The sequence below is a fragment of the Panicum hallii genome, chromosome 6 (assembly GCF_002211085.1).
Source record: "Panicum hallii strain FIL2 chromosome 6, PHallii_v3.1, whole genome shotgun sequence".
Lineage (NCBI taxonomy): Eukaryota > Viridiplantae > Streptophyta > Magnoliopsida > Poales > Poaceae > Panicum > Panicum hallii.
In genome coordinates this window covers 44,698,771-44,725,110 of record NC_038047.1, presented here as the reverse complement: position 1 = coordinate 44,725,110, position 26,340 = coordinate 44,698,771, and the positions used below count along the sequence as shown (strand labels likewise).

The 26,340-nt window shown below is 45.4% G+C and overlaps 3 protein-coding genes across 7 annotated transcripts; 1 reads left to right on the top strand and 2 right to left on the bottom strand.

The window, feature by feature from the left end:
• The first annotated feature begins 9,622 nt into the window (after positions 1–9,622).
• Positions 9,623–15,454, top strand: LOC112897029 (kinesin-like protein KIN-7H). Of its 3 annotated transcripts, XM_025965196.1 has the most exons (14): positions 9,623–9,796; positions 10,453–10,664; positions 10,859–10,948; positions 11,038–11,138; positions 11,245–11,358; positions 11,458–11,539; positions 11,629–11,696; positions 11,774–11,839; positions 11,922–12,046; positions 12,264–12,597; positions 12,699–12,815; positions 12,899–14,110; positions 14,386–14,699; positions 14,831–15,454. In XM_025965196.1, the coding sequence occupies exons 2-14, from the start codon at positions 10,475–10,477 to the stop codon at positions 15,147–15,149; spliced, it is 3,132 nt and encodes a 1,043-aa protein (XP_025820981.1). In that variant the 5' UTR covers positions 9,623–9,796; positions 10,453–10,474; the 3' UTR covers positions 15,150–15,454. The 3 variants fall into 3 exon arrangements, with proteins under 3 accessions (XP_025820981.1, XP_025820980.1, XP_025820982.1); XM_025965195.1 differs by lacking the exon at positions 9,623–9,796 and having other exon boundaries at positions 10,353–10,664; XM_025965197.1 differs by lacking the exon at positions 9,623–9,796 and having other exon boundaries at positions 10,356–10,664; positions 14,389–14,699.
• A 518-nt stretch (positions 15,455–15,972) lies between these two features.
• LOC112897127 (angio-associated migratory cell protein) lies at positions 15,973–19,711 on the bottom strand. The gene is made up of 11 exons (XM_025965331.1): positions 19,428–19,711; positions 19,303–19,350; positions 18,418–18,468; positions 18,046–18,165; positions 17,463–17,608; positions 17,198–17,345; positions 17,012–17,095; positions 16,795–16,910; positions 16,650–16,708; positions 16,497–16,587; positions 15,973–16,403 (listed from the first exon to the last, which is right to left on the bottom strand). The coding sequence occupies exons 1-11, from the start codon at positions 19,528–19,530 to the stop codon at positions 16,176–16,178; spliced, it is 1,194 nt and encodes a 397-aa protein (XP_025821116.1). The 5' UTR covers positions 19,531–19,711; the 3' UTR covers positions 15,973–16,175.
• Positions 19,712–19,937: 226 nt separating this feature from the next.
• Positions 19,938–24,094, bottom strand: LOC112897126. 3 transcript variants are annotated; one of them, XM_025965329.1, is made up of 10 exons: positions 23,937–24,094; positions 23,592–23,811; positions 23,357–23,482; positions 23,122–23,277; positions 22,788–22,917; positions 22,640–22,681; positions 21,488–21,826; positions 21,304–21,355; positions 21,080–21,157; positions 19,938–20,322 (listed from the first exon to the last, which is right to left on the bottom strand). In XM_025965329.1, exons 1-10 carry the CDS (start codon positions 24,002–24,004, stop codon positions 20,226–20,228), a joined length of 1,308 nt encoding a protein of 435 aa, XP_025821114.1. In that variant the 5' UTR covers positions 24,005–24,094; the 3' UTR covers positions 19,938–20,225. The 3 variants fall into 3 exon arrangements, with proteins under 3 accessions (XP_025821114.1, XP_025821115.1, XP_025821113.1); XM_025965330.1 differs by having other exon boundaries at positions 21,479–21,826; positions 23,592–23,849; positions 23,937–24,073; XM_025965328.1 differs by having other exon boundaries at positions 21,479–21,826; positions 23,937–24,004.
• Positions 24,095–26,340: the final 2,246 nt, after the last annotated feature.

Sequence of the window (26,340 nt, the reverse complement as noted above, 5' to 3'; positions counted from 1 at the left end):
GGATCTATTTCTCTGTTAATTGATTAGCTGAATCACCCTCAACCTCCTCAGCAATAAAATCATCTTCATCTGACACTTCTTGTTGCACGTCATTATCTGAAGACAAATGAGCTTCCATTGCCTACAATAGGTGAGAAAAATATTCTATTTTACAGTTTTATAATCAACTCATACAACTTGCTATGGCATTACTGGAAACTCAAATAGAAAATAAAAGAACCAGAGCACGCAGTAATTTGGTGGTAGAAAGATCAATAAAAAGGCATCGGCGTGTGCGGTGACAAATCTATTTGCTTCCTGCACGTACGTCCTGCTTTTCGTGGTACAAAGATGATCAAGGCAGCCGCAAGAACCTGTTTGTGTCGGCGTGTATTGCTGCCGCGAAGGTCTTCTGTGGTCAAGATTGATATTAGGGTTAGAATACTCAGGCGTTGTGCGTCAGATACAGCTAATGATGGACCTGGGCCTGTGCTTCTTAGTATCGGGCCCATGTAAGAGGTTAAGAGCTGGCCGCTTTGCTTAATGACACTGTGAAAAGAAGACATCGGTCGTACGTGAGTTGGTTTTCCCAGTCGTACGTATAGCATTTTTGTATTTAGTGCGAGATCGAGCTAGTAGTATATATGAAGAACCTGCTGATACCACGAGCAGAAAGGGAAATAAATGTCTCAGCAGCTGATGGTTTTTGTGATTTAATCCATACGTGTTACATTAGCGGCTAGAAAACTCAAAACGACTAATAATGTGGGACCTAGCTAGGGACGATCATGCTGATGAGGAAGGTTAGAGATGATATTATTGTGATGATTCGCGAGTGTACTCCACTGAGATCCTGTGTACTACATGTTATGTATTAGATGATCGAGAGCATGAGTTCCTGCACTTTCTGCAACAGGCCGGATATGGATCATATATATATATATATATATATATGTGTGTGTGTGTGTGTGTGTGCGCGCGCGCGCGCGCGCGCGCGTGCGCGCTGGAGTAGTAGTTATTTAATGGTGCGTGGACTGTAGATTTTACTTCCACAATACATTGTTAAATCCTGTTTTGAAAAACAGAAAAAAAAATGGTAATACTAGACCAACAGCCAGATAGTAAATAGTGGCATGTGTGACCAAAAAACTTGAAACCTATGCAATTTACAGTTTAATTATTTTTTTAATAAACACTCTAGGTTTTATAACCAAAGTAGCATGTGCGACCAGGAAAAACTTCAATTCTATGCTCGACGTTGCTTGGCCATCCTGGGTGCCGTCCATTGTAAAAAAAATGACAGCATCCAGATGAAATAGGTGAAGAGAGCTCCCTTCTGTGGTTTAGTTCGTCGCAGGACATGACTCGCCGTCCAGCCACCAGACGTAAACCTTGGTCCTCTGGTTTGTATGATCTGCATATATTAGAGAATATGGATTTTAACTAATCCGTCAAATAAAGGACAGTATGATCTGGCTCAGTATACGTATTAATCCACATCCACGCTAGCAGTTCGGCACGTATCTATCTCATCGGAGGCTTCGCAAAATAGCGCTGGCCGCACGGCTCTCCAGGCATCACAACAACGCCATCCAATCAATAAATAAATCTATTGGGAAGCTCAGGAACATATAGAAAAAAACCATTGCTAAACGTAAGATTTGGTTGCCAAACAATGATTAGATCTGCACGCAGGAGCATATAAATTAGAATTGGAAATAGGGTTAAAATACTGCACAAAAGTCACAGTCAAGATCCATTGCATCGGAAGAATTTCGAGACCTCATCCACAGCTACTGAGACGGCCGGAGGCGGGTACCTCGAGGATGCGGCGCCGCGGCGGTAGACTCTCATTGGGATGGCAGGAGGGGGGCGTCAGCGCCCGACGCGACCGTTTGCAGCTCGCCGGGGCGGCACGCGTCGACAGGAGGATCGCCGGCGGCGCAGGGTCTCGGCAGGGAAGGAGGCGGGGGTACCTCTGAAACGGCGCCCGATGCGGACGTCTGCAGGTAGCAGCTCGCCGGCGGCACGAGGGGGAGAGCAGGAGCACCTCGCCGGGCGCGGCATGGGAATCGCCGAGTCGGCAGGGGGATAGGCGCGTTGACGGGGAGGCTGTGCGACAAATTGGGACCGAATCCGCGCCACGATCTATTCAGCAGCTAGAAACCGAAACGTCGCCCATGGATAAGCAAAACCGGATGGACGATAGGAGGGGAACCGTCAGAGGAAAAAAAAACCGAATGCGGAGCATCGATTCAGCTTTCCGGCCGGACGCAAATATGATATTATTGGATTCCCGGCCCATGCATTTTCAGTTCTTCAACGATAATCACAACGAGCGGTTTCATATCCCTCTTTTCAAGAACGCCACATTAGCTTGCGAAATGAATGAAACACTATGTCTCAATGGAGAGTTTTATTTCACTGTTTTCAAAGCTAACCAGTGTAATTAAATGCTAGTTGATCTATTGGCGCACGGGATCCCCTATGAAACAGCGGCGGTCACAGTGATCGTTTCACGCCATTTCCAACCTCTTGGAAACGAGTTAGCAGAGTGTCATGGGGATGAAATTGGTTCCTTCTCTTTCCTCATTAAATCAGTGCCATATCGTCAAAATGCTGACGTATCATGGTAATTAATGCCATGAAACTCGCCATAAAACTCCATTGTGATTAGTATAATATATTAGCCGGTGAGGAGCGAGCAGGCTACAAATTAGAGCAAGTCAGCGTAGTAGCTTATAGTATTTCCTACTTTTCCTGTCTAAAATATGCATGCATGTGCAGTGTGCTTGTCGTTGCACAGGAAAGTTCATACACGCATGCACATGCAGCATTCATCTTTTCCTTTAATTTGCACACATGTAACTAATAACCGAATCCCAGGCACCCCGTCGCTGCATGCTACACCTAATTAAAAATTGCACTGGGTTCCCCCCGTCCATTAATTAATAATGTAAGACACGTTTGGGTTGAAGCATTTAGAGTTTGTAAGTTTTGGTCAACAATTATGTTGATTTTATGATACAAAAGGTAAGTCTTAGCTTGCATCGTCAGTTGATGACGGAGAGATTGAGAGGAACCGGTGCGCGTACAGGCGAGGAGGGGTAAATTAGATAAACTTAAAAATTTAATTTGTAGCTTTAACTAGTTTGCACAAAATATAAACTAAAATATAGTATCTAGATGTGCAACTAGGGTTCTTTTAGTATTCCAACCCAACCCAAATTTTTTTTACAATCTATAATCAATCATAGCTTGGAACTAATCTAAAGAAGAATCTAAGAAAGTAAAGGCATATAAGTTGTAAGAATGAAATACGGAAACGTAAAGGAGTGAGTTTGGAGGATGCAAACTCAGCATTTCGATTTTTTTCCGAGGTATCGGTGAGCTAAAGCTACCTCTAATCCACGTTGGAACTCCACCAAGATACGCCCCCAGTCACCGAGTCTCTTCCGGTTAAGAGCTTGGTCTCGCTACCAAGGCTCGTACCAAGTAGGTGAAATTCTTGCCAAAGGCAATACTCACCACCTCTTGTCCCGGTCACCTTGACGCCATTTCCACTACGGAGCTTCCCACGAATGAGGGGTCTCCTCGTCCCCCGTATAAGATCGTCGACGCCGCTCCACACTTGACCCGAGGATCGAAGACTTTCACCAAGACTCCAAATAGCCGGTACACAAAGATTACACCAAGGAGCCGCTCCACTCTAATAGGGCCATGTTTCTTACAGAAATAAAGCACCCTAGTAGTGTTCATTTGTAATAATTCTAGCTAGCTACATGAACGAATTTCTTGATTGACTCGGCTGGTTTGCATCTTGCTTGAAGCACCCTGGTGTTCAATTGCTTGAAGCGTCCATGTGATGGTTTGCGTGATTCAGGAATGAATGATCCTGTATTCCGGAGGGCGTGGTGTGGAGCCAAACCACTATGGCCTCTAGGCATAATTAAGCTAATGAATAATTTGTACCACGTGTGGAATGCATGCATGTCCCCTTGATTAGCTAGCTCCTCCTCCCCGGTCGCCTCCGGCCGCCGTACGTGTCTCGAGCCGTCGAGCGTGCGGCGGGTACTCCGGCCGGCCGGCCGGCCACCTGCTGCACTGCACACGTGGTTGTTCCGGTGGAGATCGATCGAATGATGGATGGATAGATGGATGCAATCGTGTGTACGGGAGCAGACATCTATCTTGCGGCGCATGCATGCAGAGCTCCGGCCGTGTTTCCAGCGGTGGCCGGCCGGGCTGCGGGCTCCATCGTCTCGATCGTCTGCGGCCGCTGCCGGTGCCGGTGCCGGTGCGGGGAGAAGAATCCAAGGATTTGGCCGCCGCTGGCTACCCCCCCACTCCCCCAGCTAGGACGACCGAGCCAACTAGCACGCACGCAGCAGTTAGGTAGGTACAACAAGCCAACGGCCTTGACACAAAAGCTATCATGCAACACTGCTAGCTATCTAGTATCTACTGTAGTCAGTAGAGACTACTGCATACCTAATAACTAGCTACTACCTGCTACTAGCTATAGATACGTATATATGCACAGTGGAATGTTTAGAAGAGATGCTTAGGAAAAAGGCCGTTTTCTTTACTAGCACGTTACTGTCTCGTTGTAGATGTCGCCGGCCGACGGTAGGTGTCGGCTTTTCGCCGCTGCTCTGCTCTGAAATCTCTGCAATCAGCTGCAGCCTGTCGCGTGCGTGCCTCATCCGATCCGCCGCTTTGTACCGCGCTGTACCAACACGCCGCAGTCGATCCGCTGTACCAGCAGCAACTGTCTGCATGCAATGAATAAGAGGGTGTTTGGTATTCCGTACTAAAGTACTATACCTACCTTGTATTGGCTAATAATTGGTCGGTGGGCGTAGCAAATTAGCAATACTAGCATAGGGAAGAACCTAGGAATGAAATTCTGGACGGAGGAATATCGCCGGTTAGAAAGCGTCCTACCTCACCGTCTGTTTGCCTACAAAAGAAAAGAGATCAAGGTAAGCGTCGTCATTTTATGCTGCTAGAGTAGTGTGATACTACTATACTATTTTTATAGGGCGGATTAGATTAGAGACTCCGGAGATGGAGTTGGCGGGCAGCACGGGGGCGAAGGGTAGGGTCACAGCAGACGAAGTTGAAGATTAAATGGGCTCTGGTGATGCACTGCTGCAGTGCAGGTAGATTAAATGGGCTGGGCCACTCATTAGTCAGGGCCGCAGGGGTGGGCCTTGTGTTGTCTATGGGCCGGCCTGAATAGAGCAGACAATGCTTGGCCCGACGACACGCACCAGGCAGTATGGTCCAGGGCTCGTTGCTGGGGCTTCCAATTATCGCCTTCTCCGGTGGACGCAATCCCGGCCACAGCCGTACGTGCGAGATCGAGTTTAATTTCTCGGCTGCGATATCGTATTCGTATTCGTACCGTGTGCCCATCCCATCCTGGTCTGCACGCTAGCTGTGCGTGCGTACGTATCAGCTGTACACAGTACACTGCCGGCCCGGACGGAAATTTCCATCCGCCGCCGACCGCCGTGAATGTGGCTCGTCGTCGTCGGGGACAGAAACAGAAACAGACAGCGCTCCCTTCAGGCGGTTCTTCCGGGATGGAGGCCGCCGGCTAGCTGGAACATGCGAGAGAGAGAGAGAGAGAGAGAGAGTCATGCTCTGTCCTCGACTTTCCCGTGGCCTTGCAATTGCAAGATACACGGATCGGAGTAGTCTACTGCCTTTGGCATGTTGCCACAACCACCGTACCCGGAAGCTCAACCCGTGCCGACCACATGGCTGGAGGCTGGTACAGATACATCAGCTCGGAGTCTGAAACGCGTGCTTGGATATCGATGGATTCGATTACTACGTGCAAAAACCATTGCAGCACTTGCTTCGGGCCGGTCTCAACTCTGAAATTCTGAATCGACACCAAAATCGTTGCAATCTTCTTCAGGCTTCCTTGGATATCGATCGATTCGCTTTTCAAAACAAAATATCGAACGATTCGATTCGATTACTACGTGCAGACAGAAGCAAGATGGCAGACTGGGAGTGTCTCTTGTCGTCAGGCCTTTTGTTAACCAGAAAGCAAAAGAAAAGAACCTAGGACGGATCCCATCGACCTCGCACCGACTGTCAGATGGCCGTGTTAAAAGCTGGAGCCGAAATCTCCGCAGACGAATCACCACATAACCACTATTCATAACATAATTCAGGGTTAAGACGCGATGATCGATGGTGCTCGTGTTGTGTGGCCCGCAGTTGCTGGTGCGTGCCACAGCTTCTTCTTCTTCTTCTCCATCACCTGTGGCTGTTGCCACCCGATACGAGCGAAGATGGTCCAGGTTCTTGTTGGCAGCAGAGGCGTTACATTAATTCAGAGTTTCAGACAGGAAACATCCCAGTCTACGCACGGCCGTACCCTGCATGTGCTGCAACTGCTGGAATGGAGGACCGGCAAGTTCACCGTTGCCCTACTGCTGGGTGAATGCTCAATGACCTAACTCTGCAACTGCAAAGCTCACCATTACGTACGTTGTCCTGCTCCTTTGAGTTTGAGTGACCAGGTACCAGTTTTACCTAACTGCGCTGCATCTTTCCCCAATTTTCAACTTTTCTTTAGAGGACAAAAAAAAAGAATCTCTGAGTCAAACTCCATTGCCATTTGCCACCGACTAATTTGAGATCGATGTATGCTGTTGCTTTCTGACGACAGCTGGGTTCCAAACAGACTGCAATACCCTCATTTGTGTAGCGCACACAGCACTGAACCAATCAGCATACGCTACCTCACCAGTCACCAAGAATGGACTAGTCCTTTGCCACCAAGTAAAACCGCCCATGCTGCGTGAATGTTTCTTATTTTTTAAAAAAATTAGTACAGTGTTACTCTTACAAAATTTAAAATTTTGATCTCTTGATCTAATCATGACTTTCATGCAATCTAATGCCACTAGATTACATGTCATCATAATAGTCGGAAAAACTTCTAAGCAAAGGCTTAAACACGGGTGCGTCATCGTCTCATCATCAGGCCCAGCTCGCGCCTGTGTCTGATCGACCATGATTACATGCAGATGGGGATTGGATCAAAAGGTCAAGGAGACACAGGGCCAACAAATCTGAAAGGGTCGCCTCCTCCTGTAGTCTCCGGTCTCTTCCCTGACGTGCCGGGCAGTCCCCTACCTCGACGGAGACTACGGCAGCGTCCGTCCATTGAAACGCCGGCTAAAGCAGCGTCACCGACACTTGTTCCCCCTGCCAGGCTGCCACCACATCCAACACACTGAAATTTGGGGCACAGCATCAGCCAGCCTCTTGCCTAATCCTTCCTGTTGACCAAAATCTAGTATTTTATTCATGTGTTTCTCTCTTGCAATTTCCATAACCGCACAAGCTTAAGCTTAATGATTGATCACACGCACATGATGTATTGATGTTAGAAATTTGTTGTCATGGATGCATGATGGTACTTGCATTGCACTCCCAGCTCTGGATCATTAGCGGATAATGATCGATCCATCGAGCTGCCGGTTCATGCATGCATGGATTGGGTAGTAGCTCTGCACATGGCGAGAGATTAGAATGGCGAGGCATGATTGTCCTTGGGAGCCAGCAGCCGCGGCAGTTGGGGTTGGGCAGGTCTCGAGCTCCAAACCCCACGGCTACCAGACCACACAAGCGCAAGGGGATCATGCATGGATGGGTTCAGCTCTTTCAGTTGCAGCAGCTGCACTGTACGAGCAGACCAGCAATGGCGCCGCCAGTGCTGCTGCAGGGCCAAGAAGAACAGTCCGGCCGTTTTGGGGAATCATGGCATGTGGAGTACCATCCACGAGTCGTGTTGCCCTGGAATATAGCAAGCAAGAGGGCCACTGCCATAACCGCACTCACTAACTACGCTTAACAACAGTGCTGATTGCCAGGACAAGGTGACCCACGAGCAGGCAAGGATGCCAGTGACACAGCACCTGATCGATGGATGCTCCGACCAGACGTCATCGTCCATCAGCTAAAGTGTTTACTGACTGAAAGAAATGTTGGAACTGATGGACCAAAAGTTTCAGATAAATATATAAAAATGCCGTAAAAACAAAATTCAGAACCAGGGCAGCAAGACCCTGAATTTTCTTCAGATAACATTGTTTACTCCAGCCTAGGAGGAAGCAGGAGGGATCACTCACATCTCGATGGCCTCCTCGTTGCCGCCTTGCTACTCGATCGATCGATCTCCAATTTCAGCAGCAGAGACATGTTAGATGTACTCAGAAGCTCTTTTGTGCTGGAAATCCAGGACAGGGGTTAAACTAACCGGCCACCAACAGTGCCATTACTTTGGGAGGGTGATGCTTTTGAGCTTTACGCAGATCTGAAGCTTTATTAACTCTGCAGCTGATCAACGCCCTTTGTTTAGGGCCTAAGCAAAGCTTTATTTGCACAGTGCCTGCTTGGCTGCTTGGCACATCTAACAATGTCATTTTCTCTTCTTAAAAATGTTGGAAGAGAGAAGATGACTTTGCTGATTCAGCTTAGTAATATGAAAAACAATGGACAGTGCCAAAGTCCGTGACCAAATAAAAAAAACATGGTGGCAAGTCGAAAACTAGAATTAATTGTGGTGATGTTTGATGGTCGGCCTTGTTTTTTAATTTCCTTTTTTCCTCAGATCTGGAACTGGTGTGCATTGGATTTCTTTAATTCTTTAATATAGAAAAAAACAATTTCTGGGGATGTTTTTTTGATGGTCTGACAGTGATGAGAATGTTTTGTTTTAACGACCAGGAAAGTGACACTGACCAAGAGGATCCATTATATTATTGCTTCTGGGAAATGTTTAAGGAGCGGGGGAATAGTCCATGCTCCGCGCCAGGAAGCTTCCTTATCATGCCTGTTCTTTTCTTTGGTAATGACGGCAAGCAAAAACAGAAGACATGATCATCACATGCATAGACTGTGTGCTAATGTCCAAGGTGTTGTGCTAATAAGCAAGCTAATCTTGAATAGCTGCTGCGTCAAAATCAAACCAAGATTGTGTGGTGTTTATTGTCAAAATCGCCGTATTAACGGCCTTTTGTGTGGTGTGTGTCTAGGGCTTGAAATCCTCCTCCTCTTCGTTCTTTGGAATTTTTTTATAGCCCAACGGTAGTTAGCTTGTTCTAAACATTATTATACATATATTTAAAACAGAGGGTATTAACTTACTCAGGTGTCATTACAATATTTGTTTTTTTTCCGCAAAGCAAACGGCCATACCTTGGATGGTTGCGGTTCTAGGATTTACCACTCAAAAGTGGAGCGATTCGAAGCTTTGCCATCCGAGGCCAACCAGCCAGAAGTGGCCCTGCAATGAACTGGCTCTGCAAAGACGACGACTCGACCGCTGCCGTACGTTCAACGGGGAGAGACACCAGCACATGACAGACAGACAGACAGACAGGTGGTCCCACTTTGAACTTTCGACGGGCCCACGCGCGCCCATTGACCGCGATTGGCCGATGGCGCGTCCTCTCCGTTCCGGGTAGAAAAGGCCCCGTAACCCGCAGCACAACAGAAATCCATTTCTTTAATCTAAAAAAAAGGAAATACATTTCTTTTGTTTTTTCACCAAACCTCCCTCTCCCCTCCGCCTGACCGCCTCCCACCACGCGGCCACCATTACCACTCCCCCCTCCCCCTCTCCTCGCCCCCATTGCAGCAGCCACACAGAGAAGAGAGGGAGAGATGAGCCGACGAGGAGACGACCATCTCGCCGCTCACTAGCTAGCCGGCCGGCCGCATTGCTACCCCCGTCAACCTCCCGCGCCTAGCTTCCGCGGGCGCGCCCCCGCCGTCGCAGCAGGTAACACATGCTGCTTCTTGCTCCCCCTTGGTTTCCTTTTTCTGCTGCAAAACCCCGCGCGGATGCTAGTAGTTGGTGAGCATTAAAGAAAAATCACGGCTTTGGCCTGGTTATCATCAGGTCTTCCTCTCGCTCCCGTGTCCGGCGCCGGCCTCCCCCCATGTGAGGTGCATAGAGAAAAATGATTAGTTTTTTTAGGAAGCGGCCAGAGGCGTGGCGGGGACCATGGTCCGTCGCGGCAAGCACCGCGGGGCTCCAGCGCGGTCCGCGGCGCCGGCGCCGGCGTCGACCCGATGTAATGCGCTCGCGGAAACTCAGCCAGCTGGTCAAAAAGCAGTAGTAATGCCGGTGCATGTGCGGGCAAGAGCCCTATCGCGTAGTAATTTGTCCTTGTTGCTTGTGTGGCCTCTCGCCGGATCGCCGTCCACTTCCATCCAGCGCCCGGTGGCACGCCGCTTTCGGCCGCGGGCACCTACCGCACGCGTCCGAAAGTTGCCGTTTTCCCAGCCGCGGGGGAGCGTCGTTGTCGCGCAATGCCAATGTTGTTTGGTCCGGGGGGAGGGGAGGACGGGGTTGCTGGTTGCCGCTGAAATTGGCATGAGGACAGGGGGGATGTTTTGATATTGATACTGCTCTTGGCTGGCGAGGGTGTGCAGGGGGAGGGGGCTGAGCTGAGCCATGGGGGCGGCGGGCGAGGAGATGGTGGCGGAGGCCAAGGAGGAGAGGATACTGGTGTCAGTGCGCCTCAGGCCGCTCAACGGCAGGGAGGCCGGGGACAGCTCCGACTGGGAGTGCATCAGCCCCACCACCATCATGTTCCGGAGCACCGTCCCCGAGCGCGCCATGTTCCCCACCGCCTACACCTACGGTGAGTAGCAGCAGGAGAACTCGCCTTTGTTGCAATTTTTTTTGAAAGACTACCTTGGTTGCAAAATTGGGGATACCACTGGTGGTTACCCAAATTTCTTGGTGTTTTGTAGCTGAAAGAATTTTCCTGGTGTTCTTGGGCACTTTTATTGGCAGTTGATTGCTCACATTGTGCTTCTTTCCTGTCCCCATCAGATAGGGTGTTTGGCCCCAGTTGCTCTACACGGCAAGTCTATGAGGAAGGAGCAAAAGAAGTTGCTCTATCAGTTGTCAGTGGAATTAACTGTACGCACAGGAGAAATGAAGCAATTATGTTCTGCCACTTCTATTTCCAATGAACTGTGTGAGCTAACACATGCGTTTGTTCTTGACAGCAAGCATATTTGCCTATGGGCAAACAAGCAGTGGAAAGACTTACACAATGACGGGAATTACTGAGTATAGCATGCTGGACATCTATGATTACATTGATAAGGTGCGTGCACACTACTCACATTGTTCACTTTTATTTTCTTGTTGTGAACCATTATTGTTGTATTGGTTGTGTTTCTTTGCAATTGAATCCTTTCTGCATACTGCAGCATCCTGAAAGAGAGTTCATTTTGAAATTCTCGGCCATAGAGATATACAATGAAGCTGTGAGGGACCTTTTGAGCCATGACTCCACACCTCTTAGACTTCTAGATGATCCAGAGGTACTCTATTCTCCTTGGTTCGAACTCACCATAAGTTATTCTACTTTTTCATCATCCTATTTACAGTTCTCAATATTATTCATGCTGTTATTTGAATAGAAAGGGACTACTGTAGAAAGACTCACTGAGGAAACTTTAAGGGACTACAATCATCTTAGGGATCTTCTAACAGTATGTGAAGGTATGGAACTGAACTTGCTGGAAACAAAAGAGGTGTCATACTTTTTGTGTTTTTCCACCTCATCTGATTCATTTGGTTTTGTGCTCCAGCTCAAAGGCAGATCGGAGAAACTGCTTTGAATGAAACAAGTTCCAGATCCCATCAAATACTCAGATTGGTTGGTGCCCCTCTTATACTGTATGTTCAACATTATTATTTTAATAAATGCCTTTTGACATATGCTGTTAATTTCAGACAATTGAAAGTTCAACTAGGCAGTATTTAGGAAGAGGCAACTCGAGCACCCTTGTGGCTTGTGTGGTATGAAATATCCTTCTACATTTATAATTCTTTTGTATGGAAAGTTGTGTGGCTTATAATTTTTTGTTTCTTTTTTGGACAGAACTTTGTTGATTTAGCAGGAAGTGAGCGTGCATCTCAGACCGCCTCGGCTGGTATGAGGCTAAAAGAAGGCAGCCATATCAACCGAAGTCTGCTTACACTGGGAAAGGTCGTCCGTCAACTCAGGTTTGTTTCCTCTAGTAAGAACTCCATAACTACAGTGAGTTGTATTTTTTTTGAAGAATTTCCGCTCGAGTTTTTAGAGTTTGAATTTGCCATGCATATATCCTTTCCACTTGCACTATTCATTAAAAAAGCTAATTTTGAAATATTTAATCTTACTACTTGATTTGGCAGCATTATTTTCATCTACTTTAGTCTGAACTGTATGTTCCTTCTGCAGCAAGGGAAGAAATGGTCACATCCCTTACAGAGATTCAAAGCTGACCCGTATCTTACAGTCCTCTCTTGGTGGCAATGCAAGAACAGCCATTATCTGCACAATGAGCCCTGCGCATACTCATATTGAGCAATCCAGGAACACTCTTCTGTTTGCGACCTGTGCAAAGGAGGTTATTACAAATGCACATGTCAATGTGGTGATGTCTGACAAAGCACTTGTGAAGCATCTACAGAGAGAACTTGCGAGATTAGAAAATGAGCTGAAGTTTCCTGGGTCAGCTTCTTGCACTACTCACACTGAGGCATTGAGAGAGAAGGATGCACAGATTAAGAAGGTTCATTTTTTCACTTATAAGATTTGTAGTCCTTGGTACACTGTTAGTTGCATTATCCTGTCTCTTATGCACTGCACGCTCTTCTCTATTTTTGTTTCCAGCTTGAAAAGCAGCTGAAAGAATTGATGGAGGAAAGGGACACAGTTCAGTCTCAACTTAACTGTTTACTAAAAGGTGATGGCGATGACCATGGCTATGAGCACACTGCAAAGCGATGGGTATTTGTTCTCTCACATATACCTACTTCCCTTTAGAATCATTGTACTGTGCAATATTTAATGAATTTACCTACTCATTATAGGATGAGCATAGTCGGTCATCGGAGTCCCTTGCACAAAATGTGTCTGAAGAGGCACTTTCAGTTGCTGATGCTTATGGGGTTGCTCATCAAGATCAAGATTATGCATCGTTTAATGGATCCTATGTCTGCAGTAGTGATCATAATGACTCAGCATTCCTCGGTGAAACAAGGGAGCTTCCTCGGCAAACATGGGAGCAAAAGTTGGTTTCACCTTGGCATCCTCCCAGCAACCATAGTTCTGACGGTATAGAGCCATATCATATGAAGGAAGCAGCTTCAACAACTGCATCTGAAGTATCTGAAGATCATTGCAGGGAAGTGCAGTGCATAGAGATACATGAGCATGTAAGAAGCAGAAGCCAGGAATTCAGCCAATTACTCCCTGAGGACACCATGATCCAAACACCTGTTGTAGAGGTGATCTCCAAAGATGCAGTCCCGCAATCTGATGAACAGCAAGGGCTTGAAAGCGTAAAAGGGAAAATAGAAGATCATGTCAAATCATATCCCATCAACTATGAGCAACAAGCTGAGAATATAACAAATATAGAGGAAGATTCTGTCAAAATGAATCGATGTGAATCTGAAAGAATTAAAGAAAATGCTGTCAAACTATATACATGTGATTCTAACCATTCTTTCAACATTGGCAAACCTTACCCTTATGAATGTTTGAGTCTGAAGAGGTGCATAATGAGCTCAAAAGATCGTGCACTGGCTAGAAGTAACAGCTGTAGGGCTAGCTTTATGGTGATTCCAAATAGTTGGTTTGATGATTCTGATAATACCAGCAGGACACCACCTGACGAAATCTTTAGGTATGCTCCCAGAAGGCTTGATAAGGTCAGGAGAAGCCTGTATGCCGAGAATGATGATTGCCAAAATGAAGACCCTTTACTGGACTGCTCCGTTGTTTCCAGTGAAGTAGCATCTGATGAAGTTGTCAAGGACATGAGCACCAGTGATGAAGTAGCCAAGGAAATGAGCACCAGTGATGAAGTACCCAAGGAAATGAGCACCATTGATGATGTAGCCAAGGAAATGAGCACCATTGATGACGTAGCCAAGGAAATGAGCATCATTGATGATGTAACCAATGAAATGAACACCAGCGATGAAGAACAAGAAACTCATGTCAATGACATCAGTTGTGTCAACACAAAAATTTTCCGTGAAGACCAATGTGAGGAATTTCAGGCACAAGTAATCATGGTAAGAGTGGTTTGTTCACTTTTCCTTGCATTAACAATAGCTCCAGGATCACTTACAATATTGCTTAACAATGCACTAGAAACTAGGTATTGGCATCCTGTTGTATACTTTTCTGCTATTTTTTTTAATATTATGTTCACAATGGAAGCCTGACAACATGGAGTTAGTTGTCACACCAGCTTGAAGATCATAATTTGCAAATACTTGTTCCTAACATATCGATATGTTGTAGCTTTCCAAGCTGACTTTTCGTGACTCAATATGTTTGATCCAAGCAGCAGGCCATTAGAGATGACTCGACAACCATGAGAACAGTCAAAGACGTCGGTGTAGATATAGCACTGAGTCCCATCCATTCTCCTTCCCATCCGACAGTTGATTTTGAGAAAAAACAGCAACAAATTATCGAGTTGTGGCACGAATGCAATGTCTCTATCGTGCACAGAACCTACTTCTTCCTCCTCTTCAGGGGAGATCCAGCAGATAACATATACATGGAAGTGGAGCACAGGAGACTGTCCTTCATTAAGAGTTCGTTCACTGCAGAACCCGTGGCACAAGGGGAACTTAATCCTGCCATTGCATCAAGGTACATTATTTCTTGCATGTATTACAATTATTTCTTGTATGTATTACAACTAGCAACTCAGTGCTTAGTAGCTTTTGCATTGCATTTAAACCCTATATGTGATGGAACACTGGCACTTGTTCTCCTGACAGCTTAAAGAATCTTCGCCGAGAAAGGGATATGCTCTACAAGCAGATGCTGAAGAAGCTCTCCAATGGGGAGAAAGAGAGTATCTACAGCAAATGGGGCATCGATCTGAGCACGAAACAACGAAGGTTACAGCTCTCCCGCCTCATCTGGACACAGACTGACATGGAGCATATCAGAGAGAGCGCCTCTCTTGTCGCGAGGCTGATCGACCTTCTAGAGCCTGGGCAAGCGCTCAAGGAGATGTTTGGGATGAACTTCAGTCTGGCTCCACGAACTGACCGGAGATCGTTTGGCCTGCTAGGTTCTTACTCCATGAAGTGAGCGTCATGACAGATATGGTACGGCGACAATGACATGGACACATGGTGGTGGTAGAAGAATACGTAGTGCAGAGTTTGACTTGATTGGACAAGAATTGCTCCCCATGGTTGATCGATTTCACTGATGCCCTTATCTGTTTCGATGCTTGTCCACGTGTGTGCGTGCGTGTGGTTGATCTTTTTTTTTTCATGTGTAATTTCACAGAAGTGGATAAAAAACATCACCAGTTCTGACTCTCTGAATGTGTAACAGTGTTTGTAACCTCGATTGTTAATATGGATATTCGGAAGGCTTGGCTCAATGCATCCGAGAATTCTCCAAACAAGCGTGTTGTTTGATCTGCTCACAGGTTTATTGGCCGTGTCTCCTAGATTCATTTGGCGTCTATGAAATTTGTGGACGACCACTTAAGAACTGGTTGTTGTGTCATTATCTTAACTTAGTACGACCTGCATCTCGTGCTGTGTTTTTTTTCACCTTAGGGTCTGTTTCGGAGCACTTCACTAAAAAAAAAGCACCCAAGGTAGAGCTGCTCCATGGAGTCGGTAGAGGAGCGATTTTTTTTTTGGAGCTAACTGCTCCCAAACAGACCCTTAGTGTGTTATGCACAGCATGACCCTTAGAAGAACCTGGAGTTCTCTAGAGGTGGTATGGTTTAAGTGTTAGGGATGACAATACAAGATTAGCTAGCACTGCAAGATTTAAGAGAATAACCTGTGACCATACATTCCCAAGGCAATGCTTCTGGAGGATGTGCCGTCAAGCAGGCATACATTCGGCCCTTTTAAGGAAAAACACAAAAATAAACCAAAAGAAAATCAAGTAGAGAAAAAAAAGGCAGGACATAAATACACTCCAAATACATTCTCTGTTCATCTATAATAACTATAGGAGTAGAATTGAGTTGTAGAATATCATTGCATAAGTTTCCCTCAACAATACCATATTACCATGCCATGCCATCATCGTACACCACAAATAAAGCCCTAGCACACACAAAAACCATCTACACCATCCCAGTTCCCTTCACTTGAACATGGAAATGCCGAACACACGAGCGGAGCCATCTGTTGAGACAGCGACCAGTGCGTTGCCGTCGGCGGTGACGGCCAGCGACTGCACCACATCTGCATGTCCGCTGAACTCCCTAGCGCAGTCACCGGAGAGGCTGTCCCAGATACGCACCTTGCCGTCAATGCATCCTGACGCAACAAACCTTGACGAACCCAGCCATGCCAGCGATGTCACGCCCTCCTGAATGAATGCACGCGCAGATGAATGATCAAATGATCACAGGTGCATCCAGAGGCGAAGAAGAAAAAGATGATGGCAAAGCAAATAACTCACGTCGTGCTCGCAAGTGCATCGGTTTGATTGATGCGCGAGGTCCCAGATGATGAGCTTTTGATCCATGCTCCCGGTGGCCGCCCAGCCATAGCTGTAGCCAAGAAAGTCACAATCTGCAATAAAACTATGTTGCCCACTTATATGAAATACTACCTTGATGAGATGCCAACACACTCAATCGAATTGGTGTGTCCGACTAATGAGCCAACGACCTGTAAAATGACCAAGCACTGACTGAAATATGGCAAAATGGTGGAGAACAAAACAAAGACTATCTTGAATAATAAGCCACGTCTACCTGGCCAGAGTTCACATTCACAATGTGCACAGAACTATCCTTGGAACCACTAACTACTGTTTGTGAGTCCAAAGTAATTGATAAGCATGTCAATCCATCAGTATGATAGCCATGGCCTACAATGAGGGAAACACAAAGATCAAATAAATTTCATGCGTAGTTGAATGAGCACATCTAAAATCATTATATGGTCACTACAACATAAATGGCAATTTACCTCGAACAACATGTCTGCTTTGTGCACTTCTTGGGTCCCATATCCTCAAAGTTGCATCATCCGACCCAGTACATATAAGTTTACCTTCAAATGGAACGGAGCATTCATATGGACATCTACATAGGCATCCTAATGCGACTTTTATAAATAAGCAAATGCATAACAATCAAGGAATCGTGATGGTACCATCTGGAGTAAAATCACCACATGTCACTGTGCTACTATGTCCAGCAAAGGTATTAAGAATGGCATTATGGTCAGCGTTCCACATCCACACATTACAGTCCTCTGATCCTGCGATTATCAAATGTCCCCGTGGATGCCATTTAAGCCACTACAAAAACGAACATGTAAGTTACCCAATGAGACTAAACATCAAATAACGATGTATTTTGTGATGAGAAAGCAAGGGTTTCACACTGGAAATCAGTTGAATGAGAGACCATCTCACCTCAAAACCAGACCCAGAACCCTCAAGGGTTCCCTGAAGAGAACGCGTAGCAGTACTCCACACATTTATCTGCCCATCAAAACTTCCACAGGCCAACAAATTCCCATCTGAACTAAAAGCTACTGTGCTGACAGTATCTCTATGTCCTGTGTTTAGAACAACGGTTCTGTAAGTTTCCTCAATGCAATACTGAGCATGCATCAACAACGTAGAAAAATACAACATGAGCAGAGATTAACTAATATATGCAAAAGGAGCAGAAACATAGAAATTATCTAAACAAATTACATCCATGGGGAAAATGTAGATGTCATGAAATTCATGCATGATGTTAAATACAGAAAACCATACATGTATGGCCACTACTGACATGTACAAGAACGAAACTAGTTTCATTTAATGTTCCGAGTAAATAATAACGAATGAAGAGAACATAAATGTTACATGAATTTAAATGAATAAAGAGTGTTTTCTTCACAGATAAACAAAATGGAAGCGTGCACAGATATCAGAGCTAGTATTGAGGTTTTCCAATGAGTAACTGTCATCCAACATATCAAAACGATAACAAAGAAAACTATACCAGTCAGCTCCAAAGCACCCTCTGCTGATCCAATCCTCCACAGAAACCCTCTATCATCTTTGCCTCCAGAAGCCACAAGAGATGCATCTGTAGGACTGCACGCAACAGTGAAGACTTCATCTGCACCCAGAAAAAGGTAAAAAAAGAATAAAAAGAGTATTAGCATAGCTATTAAGAAAATGCACTGAAATGTGTAGGATACTAGAACCAGGATAGGAAACATGGAATTTGTTATCCGAAGTATACTTGGCATGTATTACTTCGTGGGTATGAAATGAATTGCACCATATTACACATAAATATAGTACTACTACACTGATCAGCAAACCCCCAGAACCACTGTAAACTTCATTTTCTAGTGTCATAACTTGCCTTTGTGGCCTTGAAATATGTATGTAGAATCATCGACGTCTTCTGAATCATCTGAAAACGAAAAGATCAGTTGAACAGTCATGAACGAGGCATTTCAGACGACCAATGTACATGAAAAGTGAGCAACTGAAGCACATCATACAGTGCAGTTTTATATATGAAAGTTTCAGAAGGAAAGGAGCCAGGCAGAATGCAGATGGAACTGGTAGCAAGAAAATTGCAAACTATGTAACGCAAAGGAGAGCTCACAATTCTATTTAACGAGACATAGCATAAATGATTATGTACATGTAATGGGCAATCATATCTCATTCAGATATGATGCCTGCTGAACTCTATCTAGAACAGGCGAACAACCATGCTTATGATGAGCGCTTCCAAGTGTATTGATACAACAACAAAGCACAAGAATAGGAAAAATACTAAAGAGGAATGGTGTGCTTGATCAAGCATATAATAGTGTTTTCAGACCAAAGGGGCGTGGCATAGAATTACTTGATTCTGCATGCTAAGGGTGACACCACCACAAGAAGTGATGAATATCTCATGGAACTAGCACATGCTAGGGTTAAACGAGAACAGAGGCCAAATTGTGGACGATGCCTGTAGCTTCAAACAAGCCAACTGCATCGGCAAAGCAGCAAGGCTGTGTGTGACAGCCTAAGAACAAATAAATTCCAGACTTTCAATTATTAGACGGCACTTTGGAACCACTATACACAGCCCAAATACTATCTCAATCTCCTCAGGAATCTTAACAAATTGAACCTGAGAATTGGCCTCTGTAGCGTCTTAAGAGGCTAGCTAGCAAATAACGAAAAAAGCAGACAAAGAAACATGCGCACGGACTGAAAGCAGCTGATCCAAACTAAATCCGCCGCGTACCCATCCGGTCGCCGCCGTCTTCATCGTCGTCGTCGCGGTCGGGGAGATCTGAAAAGGCAAGACAAGCAAGAATAAGCAGCGGCAGCGATGGAGCAAGCAAGCCTAGCACTTTACTGCTGACCAACCTTCTTCGTCGATGGTTATCTCGTGGATGATGTCCTCCTCGTTGATGAAGACCTCCTCCTCGCCGTCGGAGCCACCGCCGGGGAGCTCGCCTGAGATACTCATCGCCGCCAACGCCGCCGCTGTGTCCTGCAACGCTTGAAGCCGCCGCCGCGCCTCGCTGGAAAGCTCCTCGCCGCCGCAGCCTCCCGCGTGTGCGACTGGGCTAGGGGTTATGTGAGGGAGGGGGAATTTTTGTGACCTGTGGTGGTGGGCTGGGCCGATGGATAGATGATTGGGCCGTAGTTGCGTGGGCCCTTGTCATGCTCTTTCTGAATTTCAGACACAGCCATGACTCGCTCTCAGGCTCTCAGTCGGCTGCCTCCGTGCCGGTCTTGCAAGTCCATCTATTCTAACCCCATCACAACTTGTCCGCTTCAGTCCACATTAGCAACAAACCATATACAACTGCGACATTTGGTTCTAATCTGGTAAGCAGTTTGACAGAGGTACGTCCAAAGTAAATGCGTAGATATATTCTGCAATGTATCCTTTCATGATACAGATCTCTACGAGAAGAACAACGGACATGTAAAATAAGCTGCAGTTACAAGAGAGAAACATTGCAACTGTCCAGTGGGTCGCCTTAGTTTACAACCTACAGTATCATCCGATTGGTTTCTCCCATAATACTATGATGCCATTCCTTCATAGCTGGCAACTGCAAAACTGAAGCTACAATTCCCTCTAAAGAACACTGGCGCATGTGAACTCTAACCTAGCTCCATAGGTGATAAGAGCAAGCAGGGCAGGCAACTAGGCTACTCCTTGATGGCATCTCCCAGCTCTTCTTTGACTACGCCAGTTTGTTCATCCTGTATTTCTTTGTATGCTCCAGTTTGCTCGTCGTATGAGTACCTGCAGGTGTTGCAGACATCAGCACAGAAACTACCCTATTGGTTGCATTTTTTCGCATGAAAAGAACAATCAACATAAGGATTGTGTCATTAGGCATGCAGAAACGACCCAGCACAGGCACAGGCATAGTATTCAGCTTCATTCGGTTATAAGAGGGCAATGCTATTTGCATGTAATGTCTGCAGAATACACAATAAACTTGTGAGCCGTATTGCCCTTGATCATCTAGACCAATTCCTCAAAACCTTTCTGGTGTAAAAAGTTTGTTGGATTAACTATGCAGTTGCATAACCACACATCAAAGGGTTTTAACAGGGACACTCATGGATACTGGGATGTTTGTACAATTTCGAAAAATATGCAGTGTTACCCTTCTGGACAGTTGGAACACAGGAGCTTGTATCTTCCTGGGCAAGAGGGTGAGTAATTGCTGTCTATCTATATCTACAAAGGCTGAACTGACAGCAGCTAGATTAGCTAACTACTAGTCCAGTTGCAAATTAATAATAAGTAATCACACAGAGAACATTGTTCCCTGCATATAATATAACTGACAATGACACAATTTATCTTCTTCCTAAAACAGTTAGTCCACAATGAGTAGTACCCTCTACAGTTCATCATGTAATTCACAACAAAGTACTAAACAAAGAGGAAACCAAGCAGCCCAAGCTATATTGAATTCAGAAGAAAATAAGTGGCGCTGAAAAAAAAGCAATAACTGCTATTGAATGTGGATGAACGGAATAGAAGTTACCAGGTTCCTGTAGATGCAGAGCCATAAAATCCAGAATTAGGATCATAGTAATAGCCTGTGCTACTGCTATAGTAGTAACTGCAAGAAAATGAAAAGAAATACAGTCAAAACACATGCAAGCTGTTTAAACATTACAACAGTCGGCGTCTCTGTTTGCTATTTTCTATTTTCAAACAGACAGTAAAAAATTGAGGAAAAGCAGCATAGAAACAACTATAACCTACCCTGAAGAAGGATCATAGACATAGTCCGAGTCCACGCTTCCATTATCAGCTTCTGCAATAACAGGGAAACAAGATTTCTGAATTAAAAAAAAAGTAACAGTTGTGAGAAAGAAGAGGAGAAATGTGTAATAGTTTGCCACAAAAAAAAGGAATTGAGCCAGAGATGAGAACTTACTCTCCACACCTGAGGTTCCCAGAGTACCCTGAGGAACTGGCCCAGGATTCGGACCTGAACCTACAGTATTGACACCCGAACTACGTTTGACATCATCGTTGTCATCATCACCAAACATGTCAAGGTTACTGTCATCATCATTAAATGCAGCAGTAGCTGTAGATATATTGGCAGTTGAAGCACCAAGGTCCATTTCCAGTATGGACGACGGTTGGTTCATCTCCAGTATGGACGACGGTTGGTTCACCTCCAGTATGGGCGATGGCGCCCGGTTATCTTTTGTGTCCGTAGAAGCATCTTCAACTTCTGGCAAACCAAGTCGAGCACGTGCCAAACGTTCATACCCCACTGCAAAAGCAAAGAAGATGGAAAAAGGTCAGACAGATTTCCTAACAAGACAATTTTAAGGTATGGCTCATGAAAAACAGTGAATAACATAACAAGATTTCATTGTTCATTGGTGTCATAGGGGTTCATGAGTGCCCAAAATATAGTTAACCGAATATGCTGTAATGCTTTTTTTTTTAAAAAAACATGTTGAGATTTAAAAATACAAGTGTTACTGTTGCCACACGATAAACAATGCCAGACTGATTGCTTGTCTATTTTGATCATTGACATCTAGGATGAAGCCACGAACTTAGAACCAAGATATTGGAGCTATGATTTATGTGTAATACATATATGATTTTTTGACAATTTTTTGAAACATTGCAACATGATATATTCTCTAATAGTGGCCCACATCCCTGGATACGAAATCAACACTAATAATAACATAATTTGCATGCTTATTAGGTAAGCCAGTATGAAAAAGTAAGCATCGATCAGGTTATTATGCATAGTGGTGCTCACTTTTGGGATACACAACAACATCAAACATGCAATCAAGTGATTGCAGTGCATATCACGTATTAGTGACAGCAACATTGTGAGTCTGTTTGCATTGAGGAAAAAACAGAGATAACCTTAATAATGCAGACCTAAGTGTTCTACATCTTTTTTAACTCAAATAATGACAAGGATCAAGGAATCAGAAAAGACAAGTTCTTCATGCATTTGTGCGAAAGATAATACTAGTAGAGAAATGTTAAAACTGAAATTGAAGTGATCAAGAAAAGGAACTTTCAACATGCTAGTAAGATAGAAAAACAAACTAACCAGCCTCACGTTCAAAGGTCTCCCGATCATCTGAATAAACATCTACAGCAAAACATACAGAGCAGGGAATAAGCAACACTGAGATTTAATAAATGACAAATGGAAGGACAAAAAGAAATACCAAAATAACTAAACAAGAAACACATACTGTAGTCGCCATTCTCCATTAGCTTCATGGCAGCTTCGGTCAACTCATCAAATATACGCTTAGTACCCTCACTCATCTTTCCACGTTTATCCGTTGATGTACCCTTCAACCTTTTCAAAGCTTGCATTATCTGGTAATTATATTGAAGAAAGGATTTAGTAAACATTCAGAGACGGATGATAAATGTTAGTTCAGCAAGTGTTGTCAAATTAGATATTTGCAGATATACGCATTTGTTGAGTAAATTAAGAATATTCCTATAGCTAACCACAAGCTAAACGTCAAGAAAGAGCAGCATGAAAATATGCACAGCAAGTTAAAAACAAAAACGCACCGTTTCTCCTGGTTCGAGCATGTTTGCTATCTGCCTTTTTATCCTACCAATGTCATCAGAGGAGAGATCTTCAAACTCCTCTACTTTCTCTTTGCCTTTTTTCTGTACCTTTGCAGCAAAGGTTGGGTCAACTTCCACACTATCCAACCAGGCATCCTACAAAGACAGGTGCTTGTGTCACCAACAGTAACTTCTCAAATGACATTAGCGGTGCTAAACACAAAATCTTCATTACCTTGATCTCGTTGCCTCTTGCATACTCCACAAAGTTCCCATTCTCATCAAAGTACCCTTCTTCCCTCTCTCGCTCCAGGTTAAAAGGCTCTATTCGGATGCCATCATCAACAAAGTTAACACCATCCTGTTGAACATCAAAACTGAGCTCAAAATCCTGTATTGCCGTGTATACCCAGTACTCACAACTGGCAATAGCAAAAGGGGGGAAATACAAGCGGAGGAGCAGAGCATACGTTGTAGTGGACTTCGAAACCCTTGATGTCAGCGGCGCCTCCCTTGGCGTCGTCCCCATCCCGGAGCTGGCCGTGGCGCTGCCGCGCGCGCCGCTCCGCCGCGAGCTCCGGGTTCAACATGCTGTCGATGTCCACGGCGGCGGAGGCGGAGGGGCCTCCCTCCGCACCGGCGGCCCGGTGCTTGGCCTTCTTCCCCTTGGGGAACCGCGGCTTGCGCTCCCTGCGAGCGCGGCGAGCGACACAAAATCAACATGAGCCCTGCTAGGGCGTGAGACCAAAACCCTAGCCAGAAGAGCTCGACGATAGGGGAAAGGAAGGGAGGGAGGTCGGGCTGGCTTAGCTTACTGGCCGGCGTCGTCGTCATCGCCGGCGAGGGGGCGCTTGGTGCCGCGCGTCGGCTCCGCGGGCTCCATGGGTCGGCGGCGGCGGCGAACGTTCTGTGACGAGGGGAAGAGGCGAGACGAGAATAATTTTGGGGTGTTTGGGCTCAATTTGATTTGATCCGGTGGTTTTGCCGGGCAGGCTCCATGATGAAATTTGGGTCCAATAAGTTCTAGCACTATTGAGAAATTTGGGAATTCTTTCATGTGTACTTGATGTCCACTAACATCTGTTCATGTAGTTGACACTTTTTCAGCTTAAAATTATGGATTCAAGTTCAAAAAGGTAAAGCTACAATAAATCGGTTGCTCTTTTAAATTGTGTTTAGAATCCAATGGCCTCCATGATCCTAGCCGCCTATAGTTGGTAACACGCCTAACCCGCCAGCGTCTAAGGTTAAGCAACTGCCACAGGTGCGGCGTGCCTAAGCAGCCATGCTTAGTTATGTGTTTGGTGTACTGCCGTGTCTAAGGTTAGGCATAATGAAGAAAAGTATGGTAAGTGTTTGATATGCTGCCACGCCTAATGTTAGGCACATGTGGCATCTGTTTGGTAACACGCCTAACTTATGCATGTGTTTAATGTATAAATATGAGTTTTCTCAAATTCAAAAGTGAACCGAACAAGCATCATACCGAAGTAGATAAATCAAGTTTCAAGGCATAAGCTTAGTCCAAGCTTGCTTATTGGATTCCGCTCATGGCATCAAAAGCTAGCATCGTAAAAATACATCAATCAGCAAGCAAGCAATACTAATTGGCATCAGATCCATGGTCTGAACACCAAGACAACATTCTTGATCCAAGGCAAAGAAAAGATGCAGAACCAAATAGCTTTAGGAAAAAAAAAAGAGTGCTAAAGCCACCAAATTCTGGACATAGCCGAAATATTACTTGAACATCGCAAGATCGATGGTTCATAACAGCTCCATAATACTTGAACATAGCAGCAATAATAGAGTATTAGCAAAATGCTCTATAATCAGCCTAGAAGAAATGCTCTACAAACAGCCCATATAATCAGTTATCAATAGTTTTCACCAGCTCCATATAATCACCGTAAGAGGTTTACAATGGTGCTGATTAACAAAATAGTAGAGCACTAGCGGTTAACAAAAGTTCCTATGGTCAGTCTCCATTTACAGCGGTCAGCCTCCATTCACAGCACCCATCTTGAGTACTCCGATGAATCTATTACAAGTGTAAAATAAATCAGCTTAACCAAATGCAAATAGTAATTGTAATGACAGCTGGAATACAACATATGTGTAATAACAACACTCAAGATATTGCTTCATTGCACCCATTTATATAGATTATACAAATATTAATAGAATGCACGCAACATATACGACAATTACCAACAAGAAGATAGTTATACCTTCGGAGCAGAGCTTGCAGCCTGTACCTCACGGACACCTAAAACAAAATGGAAACAAATCATGAGATTCCAATGCTAATTAATCAATTTTCAGTGACAAACGAACAGAGAGCCAGCAGCCATGGCGTCGGCCTCCTGGGCACCGGCCACTGGGCTTGGCGTCGGCCACCAGGGAGGCAGCCCCTAGCCATGGTAACGTTCCCCAGGGCGGCAGCTCCCTTGACCACGGCGTCGCCCTATAGATCTGCGGACAGGACGGCGGCCAGGGAGGTGCTCCGGTCACTGACCGCGCCGCGCAGGCCGACGTAGCACCCCTGGACGCGCCCCTCTCCCGTGGCCGCGCCGCACCCCTGGTCCCTGACGGCTAGATCTACCGCTCCGACGACTGCTCAAGGACAGGGAGGATGGAGGGGGCGAGTACCTGCGATTTCGGCGGCGGTGGCGATGTCTCGTCTCGGAGGAGCACGGGCGAGCACAGGACAGAGAGGCTGAGGAGTGTGGCGTGCTTAGGCGTGACTCGGGTTGTGGCGTCCAAAACGAACGCCGCAGGTGCGGCGCAATTTTATGTGGCGAGCTGATAGAAAGTTGCCTAACTTCCTGTGGCTGCCTAGCGTTAGGAAATACAGCAAACACTAGCCTAACTCGCTGTGGCACGTCTAAGCTTAGGCGGTGGCGAGTTAGGCAGGTTACCAAACATGCCCTAAGAATCTCTCTTTTAAAACCTATCTATTGTTTCACATCATTTATCAGATTATTTGGGATTTCCTCACCTATAAAATGCATTTATTTCCAGGATACTTCGCATACAAGCATATGAGTCATCCAAATGCATGGTAAAGTTACCATTCAAGTGATTTTGAACTATGAGAAGCTGTACTGAAATTGGACACAGATGGTTGTACGTGTACCAATGTTTAAGCTTAATTCTAAAAAGTACATATCAAGTGTGTACAAGATAAAAAAAAAAGAAGAAGAAGAGACAGTTGTG

Bases quoted from the DNA above. Each gene is read 5' to 3' on its own strand.
- LOC112897029 (XM_025965196.1), top strand. From the start codon at position 10,475: ATGGGGGCGGCGGGCGAGGAGATGGTGGCGGAGGCCAAGGAGGAGAGG. The intron at 12,816-12,898 runs GTATTTGTTCTC...TACTCATTATAG, and splicing joins AGCACACTGCAAAGCGATGG to GATGAGCATAGTCGGTCATC. The intron at 14,700-14,830 runs GTACATTATTTC...TTCTCCTGACAG, and splicing joins AATCCTGCCATTGCATCAAG to CTTAAAGAATCTTCGCCGAG.
- LOC112897127 (XM_025965331.1), bottom strand. From the start codon at position 19,530: ATGAGTATCTCAGGCGAGCTCCCCGGCGGTGGCTCCGACGGCGAGGAG. The intron at 17,096-17,197 runs GTACCATCACGA...TTCCATTTGAAG, and splicing joins TGGTGATTTTACTCCAGATG to GTAAACTTATATGTACTGGG. The intron at 16,709-16,794 runs GTAGACGTGGCT...GTCATTTTACAG, and splicing joins TGAATGTGAACTCTGGCCAG to GTCGTTGGCTCATTAGTCGG.
- LOC112897126 (XM_025965328.1), bottom strand. From the start codon at position 24,004: ATGGAGCCCGCGGAGCCGACGCGCGGCACCAAGCGCCCCCTCGCCGGC. The intron at 23,278-23,356 runs GTAATGAAGATT...CTGTCTTTGTAG, and splicing joins CAAGAGGCAACGAGATCAAG to GATGCCTGGTTGGATAGTGT. The intron at 21,827-22,639 runs GTTAGTTTGTTT...TTGCTTTTGCAG, and splicing joins GACCTTTGAACGTGAGGCTG to TGGGGTATGAACGTTTGGCA.